This window comes from Schistocerca piceifrons, chromosome 1 (assembly GCF_021461385.2).
Source record: "Schistocerca piceifrons isolate TAMUIC-IGC-003096 chromosome 1, iqSchPice1.1, whole genome shotgun sequence".
NCBI classification, from domain to species: Eukaryota; Metazoa; Arthropoda; class Insecta; order Orthoptera; family Acrididae; genus Schistocerca; species Schistocerca piceifrons.
This window is the reverse complement of record NC_060138.1, coordinates 255,021,964-255,049,132: the sequence shown is the minus strand read 5'-3', so window position 1 is coordinate 255,049,132 and position 27,169 is coordinate 255,021,964. Positions and strand designations below refer to the sequence as shown.

Here is a 27,169-nt window from a genome sequence, read left to right as displayed (position 1 = left end):
CCACCACCACCACCACCACCACCACCACACGACCAGACAATCAGCAAGCTCGTTATCCGGCTTATCAACGTGGCCAGGAACCCAAAGGAAATCAACTGAACAAGTGGCACAGTAAAGATTGATGAGGAGGTCGTGGATGGCAGAGACCAAGGAGTGGCAGAAAAAACACCAGGTAAGAGTCTGAAGGCCACTCATCGAGTCTGTACATAATTAAACATGGGTGAGGGAGGACCATTTGATAAAGCTGAGTGCCTAGTAAATGGCCATCAATTCCTTGGTAAATACCCCACACATGGCAGGCAAGAGATGGTGTTCCATGCCAGCAGAGGATGTGAAGGTATATCCCATGTGATTGGTGGATTTAGAGTCACTGAAGTAGAAAATGAAAGCAGCTTGAAACTCTTGTAAAAGCATGTGGAACAAACAATGGAAAAACATCAGAGCTTGGAGGCTTACAGACCCTGGTAGAGATCCAGCCAAATCCAGGGCTGAGAAACTAACCACAGGGTAAGAGGGACAGGAAGGGGGATTCCGGAGAGAAGGCAGGGAACAAGGCAAAGAAGGAAGATGCAAATCGCAGTGGAGATATTTAAGGTGGAAAGGGAAAGAGCGGATAGTGATGACATATGAATCTAGGAGCTGGGTGGGACCGCCAAACCAAAAGGACGGGGGATCACAGGTCAACGAGAAGACTATCGACAGAGCTAATGTGAAAGGCATTGGTGCCCAAATGGATACTGCAAGGGTGGACTGGGTCCAACAAGAGCAATGTGGAAGGGGCATATAAGCCATAAACTTGACAGCCGTAGTCCAGACAGGACTGATAAAGGCACAGAAGAGTTGGACAATCCATGCTCCAAGAAGCACAGGCAAGGAAGCAAATGAAATCGAGTTTATGATAATAGCTACTCTTTATAAGGAATATATGGTGCAACCAAGCAAGCTTGTTGTCAAAAACGAGACCCAGAAATGGAACTGGATGACCACAGTCAGGCATTGGGCATTGAGGTAGAGCTGCGAGCCGGGATGGACTGCAGTAAAGCAATATAAATGCACCACCTACAAATCAAGGGGGGAGAATTGAAAACCATATGAGAGAATCCAAATGGCATCCTGGAGCTGCTGCTCTGCACAGGCCACCGAGTGGGGACTAATCCTGTTACAGAACTCAACCAAATACAGAATAGGGTTGACCAACAGCCTGACAGAGGCCACGAGCCCAGTAATAGTGATGAGGGAAAGAATGACACTTAGCAGAGAATCTTGTGAAATGTGGAATATTGTGTCTGCTGAGAGATGAGAACAGAGTCAACATGAAGTCAGAACAACCGGTGGGACAGGAACCACCAAACAAAAATTGGGAAGGGGCCCCGAAGACTGCACTCAGGGAGTGTAAGTAAGATGTGATGGCACCAAGCAATGTATTAGGGATTACATAGATCAAAGAAAACTGCAACAACATGACTTCGCTGAGAAAAGGCCTGCTGAATTGTGGTTTTCAACCTAAGCAGATGATGCATCAGAGATCATTCCTCCCAAAGGCTTCAATGGCAAGGAGGACTCACCATAGCCAAGTAGCCACTTGCAGAGGACTTGGGTCAGGCTGACCGGCCAGTAACTATCAAGGGACGACAGATCTTTACTGGGCTTAAGGACAGGAACCAAAATACTTTCTCTCCATCGAGAGTGCAAAACACCTCAGAGCCACATACAGTTGAATATCCACAGGAGATATTGTCATTGTGGAGGATTTAAGTGTTGAAATGATTAATAATGGATGGAATTGGGGTCAGGGGTTGAATCCTGGGAAGAGGAAACAGTTTCCATTCAGTAAAAGGTTCGTTGTAGGATTCCACCCAACAAGGCTAAGACATAAGTGGGAAGTTCCAGGCCACGGATTCCAGAGGAGGCAGGTGACCAGACACCAATGGATCCATACGAAGACCACCTGGGATAACACGGCTTGGAAGGGGAGACAGCAGCCATTAGCAGCCTTGGGAGGTGCACAGTGCAGCCCACACCCATGGTGATGAGATAGATAAATCTAAGGAAGAGATAAAGAGTTCCCAACACACCCACTCGCTCCGTTTGATTAAATAACAGGTTTTGGTGTAAAGATGTTTAAAGATAATAAGACCAGCAGAGGACAGGTGCCATATTCTAAGGCTCAACAGCACTCACAGATGGTGATAGCAATGGCCGTGTACAAATACATGCTCTTGCGGTGATATCAGTTAATAAAACATTCTAGGGTTTCAAGCCACGTCAAGTGTTTACTGCCCACGAGCTTTCGGCAGAGATCTCCTCTGCCATTGTCAAGTGGATGACTGTCATGTGGTTGTCACTGCCATGCTTATATAGCCGCACCGTCACTTGTGATGTCACTGGTGCTCGGTCCTGCACAATACATGGTAATGTTGTGGCTGCGTGACCGCCGGGCCTGCTTCAACTCCCTCAACACCAGATCTCACACTGTACTCAGCTGCAATCCACTGCCTTTATCGAAGGTGTAGTCAGAAATTCCAATCTCTATGGCCTTGTTTATCATGCTATCCCAGAAGCCACTAGTCCATTTAATAATAAACGTCTCATCGAATGCAATTCGGTGTTAGTTTTCCAGAGCATGTTCTGCTACAGCTGACTTTTTGGGATAGCGCAGATAGTAACACCTTTCATGTTCTATGCGGCGCTGTTCAATAGTGCGAACAGTCTGGTCAACATAGAACTGCCCACATCCGCACGGTATCTTGTAAATTCCTGGCATTCTGAGGCCTACATAGTCTTTCACAGATTTAATTAGTTGCCAGATCTTTGCCGGAGGTCTGAAGATTGTGTCTATTTCATGCCTCTTCAAGAGCCGACTAAACTTCCCTGTTGTCGAACCACAAAACGGTAAGAACGCAACCTGCTTGCTGTCTTCTTCCAAGGTCTTCTTCCTTTGAGGCTTGGATGACACTGTTTGTGACATCTGTTTGTCGTTGCAACGATTTTCCTTAAAAACTTTTCGTAAGTGGCTCAATTCTCTCTGCAAGTTTTCAGCGTCTGAGATGGTTCCAGCTCGATGTACTAAGGTCTTCAGAACTGACTGTTTCTGTGCTGGGTGATGAAAGCTGGTGGCGTGCAGATACCGATTCACATGGGTGGGCTTGCGGTAAACGCTATGACCCAGAGACCCATTGGGTTTATGGCAGACAAGCACATTCAAGAATGGCAGGCAACCCTCCTTCTCTACTTCCATTGTGAAGTCGATGTGGTCGTGGATGCTGTTGAGGTGTTCCAGGAACTCTTCTAACTTTTCTTGTCAATGTGGCCAAATGACGAAGGTATCGTCGACGTAGCGATAAAAACAGCTTGGCTTTGCAGGAGCCATGTCCAAAGAGAGGTCTTCGAATTACAAGAAATTTACAACTTACCATGTGGATGTGGGCAGTTCTATATCGGCCAGACTGTTCACACTACTGAACAGCGCTGCATAGAAAATGAAAGATGTTACTGTCTGCGCTATCCTGAAAGTCAGCTGTAAAAACGGACACCGAATTGCATTCAATGAGACGTCTATTACTGAACGGACTAATGGCTTCTGGGATAGTGTGATAAACGAGGCCATCAAAATTATAATTTCTGACTACACCTTCAATAAAGACAGTGGATTGCAGCTGAGTACAGTGTGGGATCCGCTGTTGAGGGAGTTGAAGCAGGCCCGGCAGTCACACGGCCAAAATGTTACCATATAAGGTGTGGGACCGAGCAGCAGTGATGTCACGAGCGACGGCGCGGCTATATAAGCACGGCAATGACAACCACATGACAGTCATCTACTTGACAATGGCAGAGGAGATCTCTGCCGAAAGCTCGTGGGCAGTAAACCACTTGAAGCGGCTTGAAACCCGAGAATGTTTTATTAGCAATGGCCGTGCTCCACCACAGGACAAACCGGCAATGAAAGAAGCCATTCAAGTGGGGACAGCAATGCTGGTGGTGTGAATAATCGTATCAGACACTTCACAGATGATTTCATCAATATAACCTGACAAAGAGGGTGTAAACATGATCTGAGAGGTTATAGAGGCCAATCAGCACAGTGAAAAGCTCAAAGGGGTGACATGGCCAATGGGAGGCGGGAAGGGAACAAAAGAATCAACGGGAAGTGGTTGCTAATGCAAAGGCTATCAAGTGGCAACCAGTGTAATGAAGGCAGATGGGGAAAATAAGTGAGTGAAAGATTAATGCTGAGAAAGCGCCAAAAGCGGTCGCGGTCCACAAAAAACTGGTCTATGAGGGTACCCCAATTAGATGAAAAAGCATTGCCCCACAAGGGGTGATGGAATTAAAATTCCCAAAGAGGAGGAAGGGAGGGGGTGTTGCTGAAGGAGAACAGTTAGGGCAGCAGCCTTAGGCGGCCTATCAGGAGAGAGACGAGACTGCAAACTGTGACTGTTGAGTCCAAATAGACCCACACAGCAACTGTGACACAAAGGGGAATCCATCTACTAAGATGAGTGCCTGAGGTGAGAGCAAGCTTCAGTGAGATCTGGAACAGAGAAAGAGAGGGCAACCTCGGGGTGCACGGTCTGTGAGTTCCACAGCCAATATGTAGCAACGTGCCTCTGGCCTGGAAGAAGCCAGAGGGAGGGGTCCCGAGATGTGTCCCCATCACCAGCAGGCACTGAAGATGGGGGGGGGACACTTCTCTGGTCCGGTAAAGTGAGAGACACCCAGAAGGGAAGGCACGGGATCCACGGGGAAGGAGGAGAGGAGAGTGGGATTGGGATAAAGGAAAGGCAAGGACGTAACAGCGGCAAAGTTAGATGTCTTAGACATAGGGTGAAGACAGCCTATTTCAGACGGGTCTCAGTGTTCTTTTCCTTCTGATAAACCGGGCAATCTGGCGAGTGTGGAGAGTGATGGTCATAACAATTAAGGCACATGGACAGCAGAATACAGAGGCTCCTCTTGTGGGGTGAGTGTCCACGTTCACCACAGGGGGTCCACTGTACAGCAGAAAGACGTGCACAAAACGCAAACACCTCATTGGTGGTGGGACATATGGCTTCACTTCACACCTTGACTCCCTCTGGGTGGCCACCCCTTCAAACGCCAAAATAAAAGTGCCAGTATCAATGTTATTGTCTTTATGGAATTTCTGAACATGCAAAGATAATGAAAGCCCCTCTGCTGCACTTTGGCCCAGAGTTCCCCATCAGTTTGAAGTCCCAACGAAAAACGACTCCCTGAACCATATTCAGGGACTGGGGAGGAGTAATAAACACCAGTATGTCACCAGGATGGTCAGAGGCATGAAGGGCTGTAGACTGGGTGGCAGAAATAGTTGTAATCAACAATAAACTTGGCCGCATCTTACTATGAGAGTCTTACTTCACCAAACCTGCCTTCAATAGTTTCCATGAAAAATAATGGCTCAGTGGCAGTTGAAGTGTCCCCGTCAGTTCTGGTGTAGAACAGGTAGTTGGGAAAGGGTTTCACCTCAAGCCAGCGAGTCTGGGCCTCCTCCGAGAGGTAGCCAGGGAAAGGAAGTCCACAGGGCCATAAGAAGCACCATGAAATGATCTATTCCCAACTAAAGACAAGGACATAGAAAAACGTGTCCGTTTTTTGGAGTTTAATATGTTTCATACACTATGTGTCCACCCTGATATTGCTCACACCAATCAAGAGCAATTCCTGTGGGCACCATCCAGCCACAGCAAGGACTGTCTGCCAAGGCAGAAAATTGCCAGGAGCTTCGATGCTCCTCAATGACAAGCAACTACTCCTTCTATGTCCATACCGCAGCTTGCACATTGAGAGAACCATCACCATCACTGGGGCCATCGGAATACAACTTTAGACACCTGGAAGAACACATTCTCAGGTTCAGCAGTGTTGGAGATGGTTCCCCATGGAAAGGGATCCTACTGCACCCTGTGTGTGTGTGTGTGTGTGTGTGTGTGTATCTGATGGGTGCCCAATGCCCAACAGCAAGGTCATCAGTGCCCTTCCACTTATGAAAACAAACGAATGTGGAGATGACCTAAAAGTGTTGCACACACAAGCACTCGAAATAACCACAGTCACTCTGTATCACATGCACTAAAATCAATTAGGAGGGAAGAGAGCTAATCAAGAAATTAAAACACAGAGAAAACAAAACACAGAACTAAAAGAAAAGCACAGGAAAATGCGACGGGCTGACCACTTACAAAAAACTAGGGTGGGCCAGCCACCCTTTGACACCTTAAGAACATCTCCCTAAAATCTTGTTAAAAATGTAGGACAGTTCACAAAACTTTAAAACCCTAACCACATTCGATTGATCATTACATAAAATAGAAGGGCAGCAAATTTTCTATTATTGCGAAATATGGTAGAGTGTGTCACTGAAATGATACAGAATTAGTGCTGGACATCATTAAAAGAAAGGCGTATTTCGTTGTGATGGAGTCTTCTCACGAAACTCCAATCACCAAATTTCTATTCCGAATACGAAAATATTTTGTGGACACCTACCTACAATTACCATGATTAAATAAGGGAAATCGGAGCTTGTACAGAAAGATATAGGTATTCGTTGTTTCTGCACACTATACGAGATTAGAATAATAGAGAATTGTTAAGGTGGTTCGACGAACCCTCTGCCAGGCACTTAAATATGATTTGCAGAGTATCAATATAAATGTAGATAGCAGATCCGCCAGCAAATCCACCGCAGTCCGCTGGTCAGAAAATAAAATGCAATCCAATAAAACGTGATCTGCACTCAACAAGCACCACACATTGTAGAGTCCTCTCACTGGAGTAAGAATCCATGTGTCATAGGGCTGTGGCCTATGCGAAGACGAGTAAGAAGGACCTTGCCTCGCCGACGTGGCTGAAAGGAGGTACTCCACAGCAGAGTTGTGGGCTTAACAACACGGAGCTTGTTATCGGTCACTGGCAGCCACCCATCTTCCCACTGACACATGACTTCGTACCTCAACAGCGAGGTGATAGCATGCAGGGGGATAGCACAGCAAAATACCAGAGGATCATGACACGCCTCCCTGGCTGCTCGACTGCCTTTCATTCCCCGCAAATCCAATGTGGCCAGGTACCCAGCATAAAGACACCACCTTCCCCAGTCGTTGTAGTTGTAGGAAAGCATCCTAGATATTCTGGGCTACTCTATCTGCTGGGTACAAACATTGGAGAGAGTAAAGGGTGCTCAAAGAATCTGAGCAGACAAGAAATCTAACACCGGGAGAACGTCTCATCTGCTCCAGTGCTCGCAAGATTGCAAATAGTTCTGCGATGAAGATGGTAAATTCTGGAGGCAGTCTGACCTTGACAACATGATCCGGGAAAACGATAGAGCAACCAACAGAGTCCCCCTGCTTAGACCCATTCGTAAAAACAGCTACATGGTCGTGATACTCAGATAAAATATCAGACAATATTACATTAAAAACAAGAGTAGGAGTGCTATCTCTCCTGTATCACACCAAATCTAAAATCACTCTGGGCCTCTCCAGTAATCAGGATGGCAGACGGTTAAAACCCTGGATTTGGGATCATACTGGCTCCAGACCAAGTGACTCCAGCACACACTGCACATGGATCCCAAATGGCGTCGTTCGTCGTGAACAGTTGGAAAACAGTTGTTCCAGAGGTGGACGAGCAATAGTATGGGGTGCGGATAAGGTCAGAGCTGCAAGGAACTACACGCCTGATACACAATGAGGAGATGGCACCGGATGGTAAGTAGCAGCTCCCCCACCTCAGCACAGATGCTAGGTATGGGATTGGTCTGATAACCACCCATGGTCAGCCAAATTCCCTCATGATGGACAGCATCAATGATCTGTAAGTAAGAAGGCCTCACTGACCCATACACTGTGCTACCACAGTCCAGCCACGAACGCACAAAAGCCCAATCAAACTGAAGGAGATGCACCCTGTTTGCTCCTCAAGACCTGTGGCTAAGGCGCTTGATGATGTTCAGTGCTGAGTTTCAGGTCTCTCAGATGTGGTGACCATGACAATTGAGAAACAAAAATGAGGCCCAGGAACCGCACTGTGTCTCTAAAATGTACGACGGTATGTCCCATATTCAAGCAGGCAAATTAAAAAGACGAGGAGAACGATTAAAATGAACACACACACACACACACACACACACACACACACACACACACACACACACACACACACACACACTTATCTGCAGAAAACTGGAATCCCATCTTTGCAGCCCATTCCTCTAACCTCCACATTAAAAGTTACAACTGACGGCTCACTACTGCAACACTGGAGGAGCAACAGAAAAAAGCAAAATCATCTACAAATAAGGAGCACTGTACAGGACTCCTTACTTTATATATGGTACTGTTGATGGCTATGGCAAAGAGGATAACACTTAAAACACTGCCTTGCGGTACATCATTCTCCTGCTCAAATCGATCAGACAGCTTGACACCAACTCGTGTCGTAAAAATCCGCTGAGACAGGAAAGACCATATGAAGATTGTATGCCTTAAATCGATCAGACAGCTTGACACCAACTCGTGTCATAAAAATCCGCTGAGACAGGAAAGACCATATGAAGATTGTATGCCTTATATTGAAAAACATACCAATACAGTGATGCTTACAGAGGAAAGCCTACTGAATAGCTGCTTCTAGGGGCGGGGGGTCCGATTGCCGACAGTGGACCGAAATCTTCAGAATCCACACTGAGAGTGGCTAATGAGTTGCCTGATCTCAACCAAACCAAACGATTGTTAACCTTTCACTCCAGGGTCTTTCCTGCACAATTCATTAAGGCAATACTCCGGTAACTACTGGGACACGTGCATTCCTTTCCAGGTTTGAGGAGAGGGATCAGAATTGCCTCCTTCCACGAGTTTGGGAAGTTATCTGTCTGCCATATTAGATTAAAACATTCAAGGAGGGTTTCCTTTGATGCCGCTGGCAAATGTTGAAGCATGCAGTACCAGATTTTATCATGATTGGGTGCAGTGTGATGAATCTCATTCAGTTCCGATTCAAGCTCCCACATGGAGAAAGGGGAATTGCAGGCCTCATGGAGAAAGGGGAATTGCAGGCCTCAGAACTGTTGGACCTGAAGTGCAACTTTTCCCTCTCTGCAGCGGCAGTAGTTTGTGCAAAATGTTTGGCCTGCATCTGAACAACATCTCTGGGTGTCGTTTGGAAGCATCCCTGTTTCAGCACTGCTGCTATTGATAATTGGCAGTGTTTACCGAAAATCCTCCGGATGGGTTCCCATACTTTTATAGAATAAATGGAACAATTGACGGAGTCCAGGAACGCTTGCTATGACCTTTTCTTACTCTCCCTAATGATGTGTCAAGCCTTGGCCCTCGAGACTCGAAAGGCCCTAAGGTTGTCTGCTGTTGGTCGGTATTTAAAATGTCGAAGAGCTGCACGCCTCTCCCGGATCGTGGAACGGCACTCATCTTTCCACCAAGGTACTGGTCGCCTCCTAAGATGACCTGAGGACTGTGGGATGGAGAGGTCAGTGACACAATGATCACTCGTGTGATGTGGTCCACCCATCCTTGGACACTATCGAAGCGTTCGAACACAGTCAGCTGGCTGAAACACATCCAATTAGCCCTCCTGACCATCCATTTTGGGGGCTTAACTTCAGGTGGTTAGCCATTTAGTAAGTGAAGGCGGATTGGGAAATGGTCACTGGACTGAAGGTCGTCAATGACCTCCCACTGAACGGAGTCAGCGCGGGGAGGAGAACAGAAAGAGGGGTCGATGGATGATAATGACCCAGTAGCAGAGAAATATGTTTGAGTACTCATATTGAGGAAGCACAACTCTTGAGACATCATGAGGCCCTCCAAAACCCAATCCCAAGGGGAAGTATTGGTAGAGCCCCACCAGACACGATGAGCACTGAAGTCTTCCAGGAGGAGGAATGGTCGCGGGAGTTGTGCGGATCCGTGAAAGCCTCAGAGTCTAGTGCATATTGCGGAGGTAAATACAGTGAGCAAACAATGATCCTTCGACACACATGAATTTGAACTGCAACTGTTTGCAGGTCAGTAGCCAAGGGGAGGGCAGAGGAGTGGTGCACATTAGTGACAAACATTGTGACACCTCCCTTGGTCCTTTCCCCCTATAGGTCATCCTTGTGGTATAGCGTATATCCCTGTAGCACAAGGACATCTATATCTTTAAAATGTGTTTCTTGTAAACAAAAGCATGAGGGACATGCCTGTGCTAGGAGTTCCAGTTCCTCCACACGAGTCCTGAAACCATTCATGTTCCACTGTATTATGGAAGTGGTTTAAATTTTAATCTTTGCACCAGGGAGGTGAAGCACTTGAAGAGCGAAGGGGACTGGAGGACTCCCTAGATCCAAGGCATCTAACTCCTTGATATCTTCCTCATTAGTCAGACAGGATAGAATGACGTCTAACGGCGCTCGGGACAGATTTTGACCCAAAAGTCGTGAGCCTTTCCCTGCAGCCTGTCCCTTTGAGGATGAGGGGGAAAGTGGTCATTGAGAGGCACTCTGCTTTCCTTGTACCTTCTGGATGCTCGCTGCAGAACTGTTGTTCGTCTTTCCTAGTGCAGCTGCCTGGATTGCTTTGTCCTTACTCTTTTTCCCTTGACATGTACACATGCAAGAACAAGTGCATGTGGTGGATACTAGTACACTAGGCATCGTCTGTGTCGAAGTGTCCGCCTTGAGAATAGGTTTCTGCACCATGCAATATTCTCTTTTGGCTGCGGCATAGGGGTCCACTTGGTCACCTTTATCTCCTGTCATCATCATCATCTTGGACAGTTTCCAGCCACTGGCTGGGTCTGTCGGGAACACAAGCCTCTCAATCGTGTTCTGTCTTTCCACCATTCCCCCTCTTCCACCTTCGTCCAGTTCTCTCCTCTTCTCGTCACACATTCCTTCACTCCCTTCACCCATCTATCTCTTGGTCTTCCTCTGGGCCTCTTCCCCTCCAGTTGCAGATCAAACATCCTCTTTGGAATTCTTCCCTCATCCATTCTCTTCATGTGTCCATACCACTGCAGTCTTGATTTTTCTATCCTGTCCTGTACTGGTTCCTCCTTTAGTCTTTCCCTCACATACACATTTCGCAATCTGTCTCGTCTCGTTACACTCAACCTGCTCCTCTGGAACTTCATTTCACTAGCCTGTATTTTACTTTTGTCGCTTTTGTGCATTACCCATGTCTCACTTCCGTATGCCAATATGGGGACAAAGTAGGTTCGGTATATAATTCCCTTGGATTTCTGTGGCACCTCCTTGCTCCAAATAAGCCCCCTAATGCATTTGTAGAACTACCCTGCTTTTCTGCACCTTTCATTTATTTCCATTGCGTTTCCCCCCTTACTTTCAATCATGCTTCCCAGGTACTTTAAGTTCTCTACCACTTGTAGTTTTTCCCCTCCACAAGTTATATCCACATTTGGCCTATTCTTCTTCCTTGCTGTGACAATTATTTCACTTTTCTTTGCAGAGAAATGCATTCCATATTGTGCTGCCGTTGCCTCCCACGCATCTAACTGCTCTTGCACCTCCTTCTCGCAATTTCCCCATAACATCAGGTCATCGGCAAAAAGCACTGCTTTCATTTTATGATCTCCAATTGCATCTGATACTTGCTGTAGGATTTCATCCATAACAATAATAAACAATAAAGGCGAAAGTGCACTTCCCTGTCGCAGCCCATTTTCCAGCTTGAACCATGCAGTACGTTCCCTCCCCACTTTCACACAACTCTCACTTCCCTCATACATTTTTCTGACATTTCGTGTTATCTCTTCATCTATCCCTTTTGCGTTCAGCACATCCCAGAGCTTGTCCCTACAGATACTGTCATACGCCTTCTCAATATCTAAAAAGGCCATGATTAAGTCCTTCCCGTACTCATAGTGCCTTTCCTGCATTTGCCTTGCCGCAAATATGAGGTCCGTTGTTGATCTTCCCGGTCTGAAACCGTACTGCTCCTCTTGCAGTCTACTTTCAATACTGCTTCTTATTCTCTTCTCCAGGATCTTTTCATAGATTTTTCCACAGTGGCATAGCAGGGTGATTCCTCTGTAGTTCTTTATCTCCTGTATTTTACGTTATTCAGCAAAAACAGGGCAGTCTCAGCTCCAGCCTGGGTGGTTCCCACAGCAGTTGATGCAGATCTCCGAAGATGGGCAGTCAGTCCCAGTGTCATGAGCAGCTTTTCCACAGTTCCTGCAGACCACTTCACCTCCACAACTCATGGCTGCATGGCCAAAACGCAGGCATTTATAGCAACGCATAGAATTTGGAATGTAAGGTCGAACATTAAGTCGAAGGAACCCCACCGTAAGATGTTCAGGCAGTGTCGAAAGATTGAATGTGACAACGAAAGTGGCAGCTTTTTCAGTTGCTCCATTATTGCTGCACGTTCGTTGCTCCACATTGACTATTCCTTGGGATGCCCATTCTTGGTTCAGTTCTGCTATGTTCATGTCCATGATATCTCGGCATGTGATAACGCCCTTACTGGAGCTGAGAAAGGTGTGCATCTCAACAATGATACCATAGTCACCCACTTTCTGTGATTTCTTAAGAAGGTCTACCTGCTTTGACCTGTTAATTTTGACCAACAATGAGCCATTACGCTATTGTTTTATAGATTTTTAATGTTCCAGCAAGGCCTTCCACACCCTTATGGATAAAAAAGGGGAACACCTTTTTCAAATGTCCCCTCCTTCCTCTTTATAACCAGAAACACATTGTTATTCATGACCACATGAGCACTGTCACTGCAGTCCAAAGTTTTCTTATTATCAGGAGGACTAGCCTCTCTCATTCTTCTGGATGAATGGGTGCGAATACTCCCAGGCGGTACAACCTTCCCGCTGGGAGGAGAAGAAGATAGGGTTCCATCTTGGTCCCACAAGCAGCTAGGTAAATAAGGGTCCACTCAGACAGAGCCCCGCTTGCCTGAGTAAGCCTTATACAACTGTATGTGGTTTTCTGATTTTGAGGTGTTCTGTTTATCCTGTGGAGCATGTGTGTGAAACTGGCATATTTATGCACTGTTGGGTGGCTGGATGAGCTGTGGATAACAGTGCTTGTGGATGTGGGTTTTCTATAGATGAAGAATTCATGTTGGTGGTTGTTCCTAGTGATTGTGAGATCCAAAACATTTAGTTTCTTGTTTGTTTTTCTTTTTTTTCCTATTTCCATATGTCATCCACATATCAGTACCAGTAGATTATTTTGTACCCACCTTGTTTACCAATGTTATTGCCTATTGTGGTCTCTATATGATCGAAGAAAATGTTGCCTAAGGTTCCACTGACCAAGGACACAAAACAAAAAGCATGCACACGCAATACAACCGCTTCCCCATCACACACAGAGACATAAATAGGGCACAGAAGTCATCATAAGTCCCGCTCCAGTTTTCATGGCCTTTTCGCAACATGCGATACACCTCTCGGGAAGACGTGCGCAAACAGCAAGATGGCGTAATGTTCTCGGTCATAAGCAAAGTGCAAAAGTTTTGTTTTTCTGTATACAGAATCAGCTAAATGCCATCCAACGAACGAGAGAACACGAATAACTCATTAACAGCCCAGTACATTCCGAAACTGGATTCCACAACACTACCGCAACCCCAAGTGAATATTGCCGACATGCTAAGTTCACCTTTTAGTATTTGTTTACTAACAGCCACTCACACAGCTGCAGATGACATGATGTACACTGACAAAAAACGGCAACAGAAAAAAGCACAGAAAATATGCCACAAACAGTGAGAATAATTCTTAAACACATTCCATAACATACAATAAATAAGATAGTATGCAAGTATCCGCAGAAAACTATACGTCAAAAACCGAACAGTACAAACGTAAAAATTTGTTACTGTGTTTTATATAACTGTGCTACTTTTCTGCATGTTTTAGATTTAAAAAAACTCACTGATGATGGTGATATTTGTCACCAAAACTAGTCCGGGAAAATAAATAAGTAAACAAATAACAAGGTGTTTTGCATAAAGGACGACTCAATTTCTGATACTGCTGACAAAGAAACACACTGACAAGTTTTTATTTGCAAAGGAAATCTAAAATATTGTGGGTAGTTCCTACTGAACACACACAGAAATAATAAATAAAATGCTGCATGTACCTTTAGATGACATAATTTAAGTCGTTGTACTGAAAATCAAAGCAAAAACTGACAAAAATGTCACAATAGGTACTTGCCTCAGTGAAATTGTAAATGTCTGTCCTCCTCCTGTTACTATACTCTGGTTTTTCAGCCATTGCCGCTGCTTCATCAATAGTGGGGAATGGGCTGTCATCATCAGCATCAATATCATCTAATGGCAAAAGCTTGTCTCCTGCAAAATGCCAAGAAATTGGAGAGTTTTTCAACAATTATTTACAAGTATCTGCAAGCTACTTCTCTAACTTCAAGGTAAAATTATTGTTTGATTCACACAACGGAGCTGCAATAAAATTTTTTCTCAACAGGCAGTGAGAATATGACATTGACAACATTAAACAAACTTACACTTTAGTCAATATGAAACTTAAACTTTAGTCAGTATGAAATTCTGAGAAAACAATAATCATCATGAAAACTGTCACCAAAACAAAATGACAATTACAAGAACTTGATACCACATAGCAGCAGAGAGAAGCACACGCAAACAGATTACAGGAAACAGATCAAGTTAGAGAAAAATCATGAGTGTCATTAAGGATCCTGGGAAACAAAATGAGAGACAAAACAATGAAAACCCTTCAACAGATTAAAATAAATAAATAATTTAAAAAAAACGACACAACTCAAAGTTGGAACCTTTTATATGTGGGCACCTGACAACACAGCAAATAAAACGTACTTGACAGGCATGAGAAAAATGGGCAAGCTGCAACGGTGTGGGGGGGCGGGGGCGGGGGGGGGAGGGGGGGGGGAAGAAAGAATAAACAAATAGCAAATAAAAAGCACCAAAGAAAGGAAAGATAGAAGAATCCACTGGTGTTAACAGGAAACAGTGATGGAAAGGGAAAGCGGAAGAAAACAATGTCCATGTCAATGCAAAGGCACAGAAAGTCAAGCGAGTTCACTGAGTAGACAGCCGGAAATTTAAAGAATGTCAGGAATATAACAGGTGCTGTACAGAAACTTTACACATGTGAATTCATTTTCTTCAGATGCTGGAGGAAGAAATGAAATGAGTATACGGCATTGTTGGCCAGGAGGCCCCATCCCGGAAGTTCGGCCACCAAGTGCAAGTCTTACTTCAGTCGATGCCACACTGGGCGACTTGCGTGCCAGTGATGAGGATGAAATGATGATGAGGACAACACAACACCCAGTCCATGAGCTGAGAAAATCTCCAACCCAGCTGGGAATCGAACCCGGGCCCGCTGCATGGGAGGCAAGCAAGTAACCACTCAGGCGGATGTTGGAGGAAGAATTTTAACTGCACAAAAAGCAAAACAATCATCAAGGTTATGGTCAGCATCACAGAACATACTCAGTGGTTCAGTATTGAGATTTAAAAGCACAGGAATACTGTGTATGTCTACAAAACCTGAATAATGGCTTACTTTTCAACACATAAATGTATGCAAGTCAAGGTAAAAAATACTCAGCCTGTCTGTGAGACTGGATTTTTAGGCCCAAAATATATTTGCTCTTGAAGTAGTCTTCTTTTATGTCCACAAATTTGCTCATGGTCTTAACAGGGTATGAATTCCATGACAAGTCTTGTTCTAAAATGTGTCTGAAGTAACCAACCGCAGATGTGATAACCTCTTCGTTGTATTCAAGAACAGTTTCCTCGGTCATAACTTTCTTTGTGGAAGTCAGAGGTGTCAAATGTCATGGATAAGAAGGAAGTTCCTCAAGAAACCACTTCAAATGCCTTTGTTTTCCCACTGTCAAAGTACTTGACTGTCAATAACATGACTTTTTCCATTTTGCAATTTTTCCATCCTTTCACTTAGGATTTTAGGCCAGAAGACTTTCACAGGATTTGCCAGTTGTTGATTTACACTTTGCAAAGTTATAAATGAGAAGAAAGTAAACTACAAGAATCAGCATACTGGAAGATGAATCCTTGCACGATTCACAGATGCTGTTGGCCGTTACTTTTCTGATGTACAAGTACAGAACTGCCATCCTCTTTTGCATATCTGCCCATCAAAGATGAAATAATTACTGAAGAGTATAGAACAGACAAGACCAAAGGGAAAGTATATTATCAGATTTGTTTCCCATGGTGTTTGACTGGTCCGTGGCAGAGCAACCATACACAATGGAAATGTCTTTATGAAGGGAAGTGACATCTCTAGTGCCTAGCAATGTGTGAGGTGGAGAAAGAGCAGATATATTTCACATATTATTAGCGAATACTGTTTTCAGCATGTGTTGGCAGCTCTTGAACAACACACTGTCCATGTTGATAAGCCAGAGCTAACAGATATTTTTTCCTCTAACTTTATTTCAAACATAAAACAGAAAGTCAACACTGCCAGGAAAAAAAATTGAAACACCAAGGAGGAGCTGTGTGACAAATGAAAACTGGTAGGTGTGTTTCTACTATTCAAGTTTTGTATCAGTCGCATGCGAGTGGCCCAATGAGGATGCAGAGCAGGTTTGCTTAAAATACATGCAGTGACAGTCATGAGTGTTAGTTACCTTTGAGATTGAACATGGTGAGCTGATTTTAGTCAAGAATGCCTTTAAGATGACAAAGATGCCTTACTGAGTTTGAACGAGATCATGTAATAGGGCTATGAGATGCTGGACATTCCTTCCCATAGGCGATAATGAGGTTTGTGTCCTCAGCTGAGGGCCTCCCTTGGCATTTGTCAGTATTATTGAGGGCATTGGATCCACGAAGCACAGAAGTACATGAACTACATGTTACTAACCACCACCACTTTATGCTAATAATAATGTGCTCACTATGCCAATCCATCATAACTGTGTCTGATGTCTTACCGAGAACAAATACAAATTTATCAAGACTCCATTGTGGGGCGGAAAAGACATAAATTCCATCTCGAAACCCCACCCATTGGAAACAGTTCTGCCCAAGCAGGCGCACAACGACGTGACACAGCTACCGAGTGTGTGGAAGTGCTCTGTGGCCAGCATATACTGACACCGCAGTTCGTCAACATTCCACGATAACACCAGCTCACATTTGTACTCACATGTGGTGGCTGGGTCCAAGCCTGTGATCCGTACATTCTGTGATATTGCATAGAGACTTGGCAGGAATGTAGCCACTGTTTACGATTGCTTGTAGCGAGAATGTATGGACACAAGAAGACTGGACTCTGGACGGCCACATGGCATTACTGAGGGGGAAGACCATTCTGTTCAGCGTATGGCTTTCGTGCATCATACTGCATCTGCAACAGCACTCTGAGAAGCAGTTTGCACCACAGTGACACAACAAACTGTTACAAATTGGTTACTTCAAGGACACCTGTAAGCCAGACATCCTGAAGCATGCATTTCAAAGACCCCAAACCACAGCCATTTGCGACTTCAGTAGTGTCAAGTGAGAGCTCACTGGAGGACAGTGCGGAGGTCTGTTGTGTTTTGTGATGAAAGCTGGTTCTCTCTCAGTGCCAGTGACGGCCGTGTGTTTGTTAGGAGAAGACCAGTTGAGGGCCTGCAATCAACCTGTCTACACCTGCAATCAACCTGTCTACATACTAGACAAAGTGGACCCACACATGGAGTTACGGTCTGGGGTGTGATTTCATATGACAGCATGTGACACTCTGTGGTTATCCCGTGCACTGGGACTGCAAATTTGTACATCAATCTGGTGATACGACCTGTTGTGCTGCAATTCATGAACAGCATTCCAGGGGATGTTTTCTAACAGGACAACACTCACCCATATACCACTGTTGTAGCACATATGGGACATCGTTGGATAACAACTCCAGCATCACCCACAAACAGCATTAACTGTCTCTGTGTTGACCAACCAAGTGCAACAGCATGAAATCCATCCCACAAACTGACATCCAGCACCTGTGCAACACAAGCAAGCATATCTGCTTGCTTGCATTTAACATTATAGCAGTAAAACAGGTTATTAATGTAACAGCATTTCACATTTGCAATGGCTTATCTCGCGTTTACATTAAACTGTGATCTTTCAGTGTTACTTAAATACATTACCTAGACAAATGTATGCCTAGAATTTCACTACTCTACATTAATTATTTCTTGGTGACGTTATTTTTTTGTGTCAATTTATTTGTCATAGACTTCTGTTAAATTCTAAAAATATGTTATGTACTTAAGAAAATGTGACCAACATACTGATGATAATATATTTTAACATACCTTTACTATTGTTACAGTTCCTTGCAAAATGACCAACGTCTCCACACTTGAAGCAGGTGGAAAGAGATGAACCACTATAATCATTATTACTGGCATTTGCCTTCTTCTTTTTCTTCCATTCCATCTTCTTATACTTCGCAAAATTCATTGTCTTCTTTCCTCGAACATATACTTTTTTCTTTATGTTTATCTTTACAAAGTTTTCATTTCCTTTCCCAGAGACAATTTTATTTTCAAACTGCTCTTTCTTACTGCATGTTTTAGTAACTTTTTTTGATTGTGAAGGGGCACTATCTCTGGCAACAATACTGCTAGCAATAGCATCAATATCAATCTCTTTAACATTATTTACTGATTTCCGAGTTTCTGAGTCTGTTCTCTCACTCCCAGTACTTTTAGAACTTTGGTTAGTTTTATGAACATCCACTGCATCTGAAAAATGTTTACTCTGAATGCTCAATTCTATATTTTTTGGCACCCCACAGTCTGAGATTTTCGAACTCTCCACTTCAGGTTGTATCATATTTCCCACATAGTTTCCTTCCTGACATCTATCACGCAGTCCAAAATGAACCTCTGTTCCTGTGAGTTGCGAATCATCTGCATTTGTAACACATGAGGCCAAACTACTGATTTGATTAACCACAGAATTGCAACTGGAAATCAAATCATTCTCCAGCCTCATTTTCTTCACTGCTCTTGATTCAGTAATGGACACATCAACAGCATCTGACCTTTTAATGCTAGATGAAAATTTTCTCTTGGAAATTAGCTTCCTTTTGCGCTTGATCCCCGTCTCATCTTCAGATTCACTGTTGTAGACAACATCCTCATCACTGTAAAATGCCTGACTGTGTGCATTTATGGAATTGCTGATACACATTTCTTGGGACTCTGGTGGAGAACAATTTGTTAAACCAACTATCCTAGTATCTTCTGAAGATGAAGAGTTCTCACAATCTTGGGAGCTGAGATTTGACACACCACTATCATAATCAGTATGTCTTTCCACCCAACCTTTGTCAAGTTTCCTTTCGGACACTAACACAGGTTTCATACTGCATGTTTCCATGAGAGCTTTGTTTATTATGTTTGTGGCTTGGCAATTAATTGGAAGGGTTCCAGTTACTATTCTGTACCTGCATTCTTCAACATTTTGTAAAGCTGGTGTCCTACAGTCAATGCTCAATGAATTTTCATGTACAGGGGTGTCTGGATTCCCTGCAGCCACAACAACAGGTTCCTTATTTTCTTGGTCCTCCATTACTGAGTCACTTAGCTTGCAAGCTGCAATTGATTTGCGTTGTGAGAGCGATTTTCTAGGATTGCGTTTCGAAAATTTTGAACCAGAAAAAAGTTTCTCTGAGAGTACAAATGAAGAGGAACGTTTTAATGAAGGTTTCGTACTTATCTGTCCGATATCAATGGACTGATTTTGAGATTTATTAAGATGTGCACCCCACACAGTCTCAGTATTGCATACAAAGCCCGTGTCAAAAGAGGCTGAACTACATTTTTCCTCTGACAAAGTTTTCTTTTTCTCTGCATCATCATTTTCATTTTGAATGTCCTTAAGAGCAGGTCTGAATACCTTGTGCTTTTCATCAGAAATAAGAGACTTTACGGAACACTTGGGAATGTCAAACTCCGCTACAGGCAGCGTGGTCTCTAAGCTGCTGTCACATGACACCGACACAGAGTTTTCAATATCATCTGAAAATGATTCTCTTAAAGATTCTTCTAGAGCTAGAGTCTTTAGTTTGTAATATATCTTGTATGCATCTCTTACATGTGTCGGTGCTAATTTGATGTCTGCCTGCAACAACAAAATATTGAATTATTAGTTACAAAGTAATAAATAAAATATCTTCATCTATATTAGACATCTCATTTTAACAAGAGTGCATATTCTGTACTGTAACATTAAGTAATAAATAACGTTACACTACCTTAGTATGAATTATTCCACAAGAAGAAAAACATGTGGGATCTTGATTGTCTATTTAAGAATACTACCCAGACTAGTGTTCACTGCCTCTAAACTCCCTAGTCCTCAAACAACAGCCACAATATCGTTTTTCAAATGACATCATTTACTTTCAGATTTGATACCGGTGTATACTGAGTGACCCTCCCTACAAGTCGAGTACATTTTCTCTGATGTTTGGCAGACATTTCCAATTTCATATTAGCAATGTGTAGCAAAACTCAGCCTAAACAAATATTGGTCAACAAATCTTTTGTGCAACGTCCATTGTCAATGGGATGCGTTGGTTTGTTTCCTGTTACTAACAAAATTATTTAACAGGTGCAGTAAAAAATGAAGTGTAACCAATACTCCAACGACGACTCCGCCCTGGACCACGCTAACTGCTGCAGTGCTGCTTAGTCACAGCTGGAGTGCTGTTTATTCTGTCTTTTACAGTCCTTGTTAATACACATCAATAAAATGAATATCATACTGGACTGAACTGGGTCTGCTCTACTGAATGGATACACAAAATTACATTTTAAAAATCATTTTGTTTGTAATGGGAAACAAACTGACACTTTCTGTTGACACTGGGTGTCGCATGACAGATGGATAAGCAGAATTCGTTTAAGCTGATTCCAGCTACACGCTGCAAATACAAAATTGCAAATATCTGCCAAAACACCAGAGAAAATATACCTGACAACCCTTATAAGCAACACCCCCCCTGTACATCGTAATAATGCATGCCTTCTGCAGATCCGCCAGCTTACAATTCAGGTACATAATGTGTTCAGGCATTCGTTTCTGTACTATAGTGTCGTGAAATACGGGGTGGAAGTTTCTCTCTCCACTGGAGTATGTCTCTTTTGTTTCAATATGATTATTTGTACTAAACTAAAATCTCATGGCTGACCGGTGTGGCCAAGCAGTTCTAGGTGCTTCAGTCTGGAACCGCGCGACTGCTACGGTTGCAGGTTCGTATCCTGCCTCAGGTATGGATGTGTGTGATGTCCTTAAGTTAGTTAGGTTTAGGTAGTTCTAAGTTCTAGGGAATTGATGACCTCAGAAGTTAAATCCCATTGTGCTCAGAGCCATTTGAACCATTTTAACATCTTATAGAATAACACAATTTGTTCAGAAATTCTGAAACAGGTAATTTTGCCAAGATAATCAGGAGTAGAACAATTAGTATAACATTGAGAGGCAGTGAAGGTACATGTCATGCAGTGTGTGAACTGCAAATGAGCAAGAACACAGTTGAAGAATGAGTTACAAATGTGTGGCCCAGTACCTGAGTCAACATATTGATAAGAGAACAATAATCAGTACTACCCTAGAAAATGTGAACACTGTCTATCTTGGCTTTAACAATCTCTAGTAACAAGTATTAACTTATTGGTTTAATTTCTTCATACAACATAGATGGGCCTATAAGAGATTTGCATATGTACAAAATATCACAATTACTTAAACAAAACGTTTTCAATTCCTTTGTGCAGCAACTGCTGCTCATTCACTTTAAAAATTAGCCATAATCATGATAAACATTATGAGGTGTGATCTGCTTTCGCATTAGCATTCACGACTGATTTGATTTATTCATCCAGAAACCATCTAACAATGATATAAGATTTGTCATTGTAATACAATGAAAATAAATAGCTCAACACACACACACACACACACACACACACACACACACACACACACACACACACACAGAGAGAGAGAGAGAGAGAGAGAGAGAGAGAGAGAGAGAGAGAGAGAATACATAAATATGATTTTATGAGAATAGGACAAGTAATCAACTGTGGCCTTCATGAAGGAACCATCCCCGCATTTGCCTGAAATGATTTAGAAAAACCAAGGAAAATCTAAATCAGGACGGCTGGGCAGAGAAAATTTCACTCTCCCAAATGTAAGGTCTGTGTCTTAACAACCGAACAGCCTAATTTGGTTTGTTCTTCTTGCAACATGTTCTTTGATTTGCTCACAGTTTCCACCAGATATATTAGGAAAACATCTATTCATAGATACAAATGAAATTTATACATGTAAAGGGTGAAGCCAAGGAGGGGCCTGATCATATGGGAAAACAATGATCAAGAGTTACACTGGAACCCAGCCATGCCTCTGTTGACAGTTAAGAGTGGAAAATGAAAGTTTTGCCCATGATGCACACTTTTTTTGTTTCTTCACTAATTTTGTATTGTGTCTCCCTTTGTAGGGTACTGATTGAAACACAGTACCACATGAACATACAAATTTTTATTTGACAAGTAATTTCATTGGATATGCTGAACTAAACATCCACTTCTACTACTACATCCATAGTCTGCAAACTATTGTGAAGAGCATGACATAGGGCACTTTCAATTGTACAATTTATTACGGCTTCTTCCTGTTCCATTCATGTATGGGGCATATGAAGAATGACTATTTAGATGCCACTATGCACACTGTAATTAATCTAATTTTATCCTCTCAATCCCTACAGGAGCATTATGTAGGGGATTGTAGAGTCCTAGAGCATTTGAATCCACTTTTTGATAGTCAGCAGGCTTTCTTAAGACAGTTTGCTTTTATCTTCATTAGTCTACCAGTTCCGTTCTGTCAATATCTCTGCAACATTCTCCCATGGGTCAAACAAACCTGTGACCATTCATGCTGCCTTCTCTGTATATATTCAATATCCCTTGCTAGTTATATTTGGTTTGGTCTCACATTAAAACTCCTCGCGAACAGGCCATGAAGGCCCAACGGCACCGACCGGCCGCCATGTCATCCTCAGCCCAGAGGCGTCACCAGACGCAGATATGGAGGGACATATGGTCAGCACACCGCTCTCCCTGTCATACGTCGGTTTCTGAGACTGGAGCTGCTACTTCTCAATCAAGTAGCTCCTCAGTTTGCCTCACACGGCTGAGTGCATCCCACTTGCCAACAGCACTCAGCAGACTGGAAGGTGACCCATTTAAATGCTATCCCAGCTCAGCAGCGCTTAACTTCGGCGATCTGACGGGAATTGGTGTTACAACTGCAGCAAGGCCGTTGGCTTTGGGTCCCGCATACTTCAGCAATATTCTAGGAAGTGTATATAAGTGGTTTGTAAGCAATCTTCTTTGTTAACTGATTACACTTCCCTATTATTCTAGCACTATCCACATCAGTCACTAACAAATATGGGTACTGGCCTTATGGCCAAGCCAGCACAACAATAACTAACATCTTCAGAGTTACTGTAAACTATATGTTACGAATTTTTCCTGGTTATTAAAGAACGCAGTTTTCTTTTTTACAATTTTTTTTCCCCCTAGACTTTGTTAAATTCTACGAGTTGTTCAGTTCCAGTGTGTCTGTTTTGGAAATCTTAACACTGTAGTAATAAGAAGAAGACCTTATACTGATGGCGAAATGAAACTGGCCTGTTTTTTGTGATAAATGAAAATAAAAGCATAGTGCTTCAAAAACTTCCAGTTCAAACAGAAAGACCTTACAGCATGGTGTAACACCTAATTATAATTCAGAACACGTTTCCTGTAGCGCTCAGAAAAGCCATTGGTCAATTATCTGAAAACGACAGATAATCATTATAGTTTAAGCCCAAAAACTACTATTTTGGAGAAGATGACAACATTTGGTAAAAATGCTGTCTAATTAGTACAATATAAAACAAGCATCTTACGTCCGGCTGAGAAGTTTCTTTCTACACAAGCAGAATAAGTGTCACTGTGTAAACCCAAATCTACAATCATAAGAAGAGCTATTGCATTCAATGGACCAACTGTTGTAGAGTTTTTTAAAAATATGAAAGAGCTGTAAACTAGACAAAAACTTAAAAAAACTGACTTTAATGAATTTTGAATGTTGACAAAAACGAGGTACCAACAGTGTACGTACCTTGAAAAGCTATTGCTAAAAAGTATTCAGAAGTTACGTTTCGATATAGATGTACCTTGAAAATCTATTGCTAAAAAGTATTCAGAAGTTACTTTTGGATATAGATGTACCTTGGTAACTATTTTTTGTGATATATCTGCCATTGGAACCTCTAATTTCTTTTCTATATCTAAGAGTGAGAGTACCTGATCTCACCACCAAAGATCCCACCTTCAGGATGCAGATTTGTTGCATATGCAAGAAGTTGGATGACTGACAAAAATTTTGAACTTTACCGAGGCCAGTTTTGAAGTACACTACATGTTCCAAAGAAAACCCTTATTTAGTTATGTCAGACACCTGCGATCAACACTTAACTCTCACATAAATACGAAAGTAGTATCATATTTCTGAGTATTTCACCACTTATAAGTCTCTGGATGATGGAGTATTTGGCTCGTTTAAGGTATCTTCAGTCAAGCATCTGATGGATAGATACAAAGGGAATCCCAAACGTGAGGTCTCCTATTTATTTATAAGTACATAGACCTGTTTATTTCTATAACAGTTTAAAACAGTTTACAGCTTGAACATTTAGCTATTTTTCGACATAATCACCATTTCTGTCGATGCATTTTTGTAGACGCTGTGTTAGTTTTTTCTTAACCTAGGGAACAGGTGATAGTCACTGGGTGCCAAGTCAGGACAATAGGGTGGGTGGGTGATTGTGTTCCACTGAAACTGTTGCACGAGAGCAACAGTTTGCCAAACGATGTGTGGGCGAGCGTTGTCATGGAGAATGTGTACATCCTTGCTCAACATTCCTCTTCTCCGGTTCTGAATTGCCCGTTAGAGTTTTTTCTCACAGTACCTGTAAGCATTAATTGTGGTCCCATCAATTCAGCTCCAACAACAAGATGAAAAAAGAGGTTCATAACTTTCTGAACAGCATGGCAGCAAGATGGTATGACATGGGCATACAAAAACTGCCACAGCGTCTACTAAAATGCATTGACAGAAATGGTGATTATGTTGAAAAACAGCTAAATGTTCAAGCTGTAAACTGATGTAAACCATTGTAGAAATAAATAGGTCTATGTACTTATAAAAAATAGGACATCTTACTTTTGGGATTACCCTCGTAGTGAGCAATCCTAGCCACCCTAAACAAGTTCAAGACATTTGGAACCAATAGAAAAACTAGTGTCCAATCAATGACAACACAAAACATATTAAATTGTATTTAAAATACTTGAATTTATTCTTTTAAGTTGTCATTATTTACTTATGTAATTGACTGTACAGTTGTGGTAGAAGCCCCTGACAAAAATGACACCTGTAGGCCTACTTCCTCTACACAGATTCTCATGCCTTCTGGCTCACCTTATCAGTCAGCAGAAGGTGTAAGTTTAACTGAATAGACCGTACACCCTTCTGCCTCACACTGAATTTCAGCTGGTACTAGTCCCGTATGTCATACTTCGCCTAGTGAAGGTCTGACATCTTAAATGCCTTCAGTTGTTTTTCTCAAAGTTATTAAACCTAGCAGAAAGTTTAGGGACAGAGGAAGAAAACCAGGAAACGCCCAAATTTTGACAGATACCTTCAACACTGAAAAACAAACAGAAGAGGAATTGCAGAAAAGAGCAGAATCAAAGGCTTAGGTTTTTTAAATATAAAATGTACAAAGGATGATAGTGACAGTAATTGTACAATTTAATTTTTGTGATTGTGACTGTGACCTAGCAGTATTTGAAAATGAAGTTCAGAACTACAAATGTGACATACGTGTTTTCCTCTCAGTGAAAATTTGGGACAAGCAGTCAAAGGCGCACTATGCAGAAAAAACAGTGGCGCACTAGGCAGAAAGAACACTTGCCAAAGAAGCCAAATAAAATTACAATGAAGTAAATGTTCTGAGACTGAAGGCTACAGGACACATATTTATACCCAGAAAACAAAGGTAAATCCAAAAAATATTCAAATGTATGTGAATCCTAAGAGACCAAACTGCTGAGGGCATAGGTCCTTTGACTTACACAGTACTTAAAATAACTTACGCTAAGAACACCACACACACTCATGCCCGAGGGAGGACTTGAACCTCCAGCAGGAGGGGCAGTGCAATCTGTGACATGGCACTTCAAACCGCTTGGCAAATCCACGTGGCAGAATATATCCATCTCTCCATGCAGAACACTGTATTTAAATGATCTGTCTCAGAGAACACATGATGATAGCAGATGTGACCCACAAAACTACAACTCCATGTCTTTGACAGAGATTTATTGTGGACTCTTAGCAAATTTTCTTTGCTCAAACACAACAAGATTTCTGTAATGGAATAATCCTCTCCATGCCAAACAGCATGGATTCTGAAAACATTGACTATGTGAAACTCAAATTGCACTTTTCTCACGACATGCTGAAAGGCTTGGTTCAAGACAGTCCGGTAGATGCTGTATTTCTCGATTGCAAAAAAGCTTTTGACTCAGTAGCACCCCTATGCTTAATATCAAAAATATGATCCTATGGGTATCAAGCAAAATTTGTGGAAGGACTGGGGATTTTTTGCTATGGAGAACACAGCAATTTGTCTTTAATGGACAGGTGTGTGTGTGTGTGTGTGTGTGTGTGTGTGTGTGTGTGTGTGTGTCAGGGAAGTGTGTTGGGTCCCTTGCAACATTAACAATAGTCTCAGACAGATGATGCTATTATCTACAATGAAGTACAGTCCGAAAGAATCAGCACAAATATTCAGTCGGATCCTGATAACATTTCAAAGTGGCACAGATTTGGAAATGTGCTTCAAATGTTCAGAATCAAGTAGAATTGTGCACTTAAAAAATAAATAAATAAAGAAGCATAATTCTGTCACTGCAATACAAGCAAGTCACATGGAATCGGCCAACTCATACAAATTCCTGGGTGTAGCACTATGTAGGGACATGAAATGG

At 42.6% G+C, this 27,169-nt stretch overlaps 1 protein-coding gene across 1 annotated transcript in view; it reads right to left on the bottom strand.

Moving 5' to 3' along the window:
• Positions 1-27,169, bottom strand: part of LOC124786866 (ATP-dependent DNA helicase Q4) — a 145,525-nt gene that overhangs the window by 111,574 nt on the left and 6,782 nt on the right. The window contains exons 2-3 of the mRNA XM_047254296.1: positions 18,359-20,174; positions 14,233-14,369 (exon numbers count right to left, since the gene is read on the bottom strand). Coding sequence (XP_047110252.1) covers positions 14,233-14,369; positions 18,359-20,174 — 1,953 coding nt within the window. The remainder of the gene's footprint in view (positions 1-14,232; positions 14,370-18,358; positions 20,175-27,169) is intronic.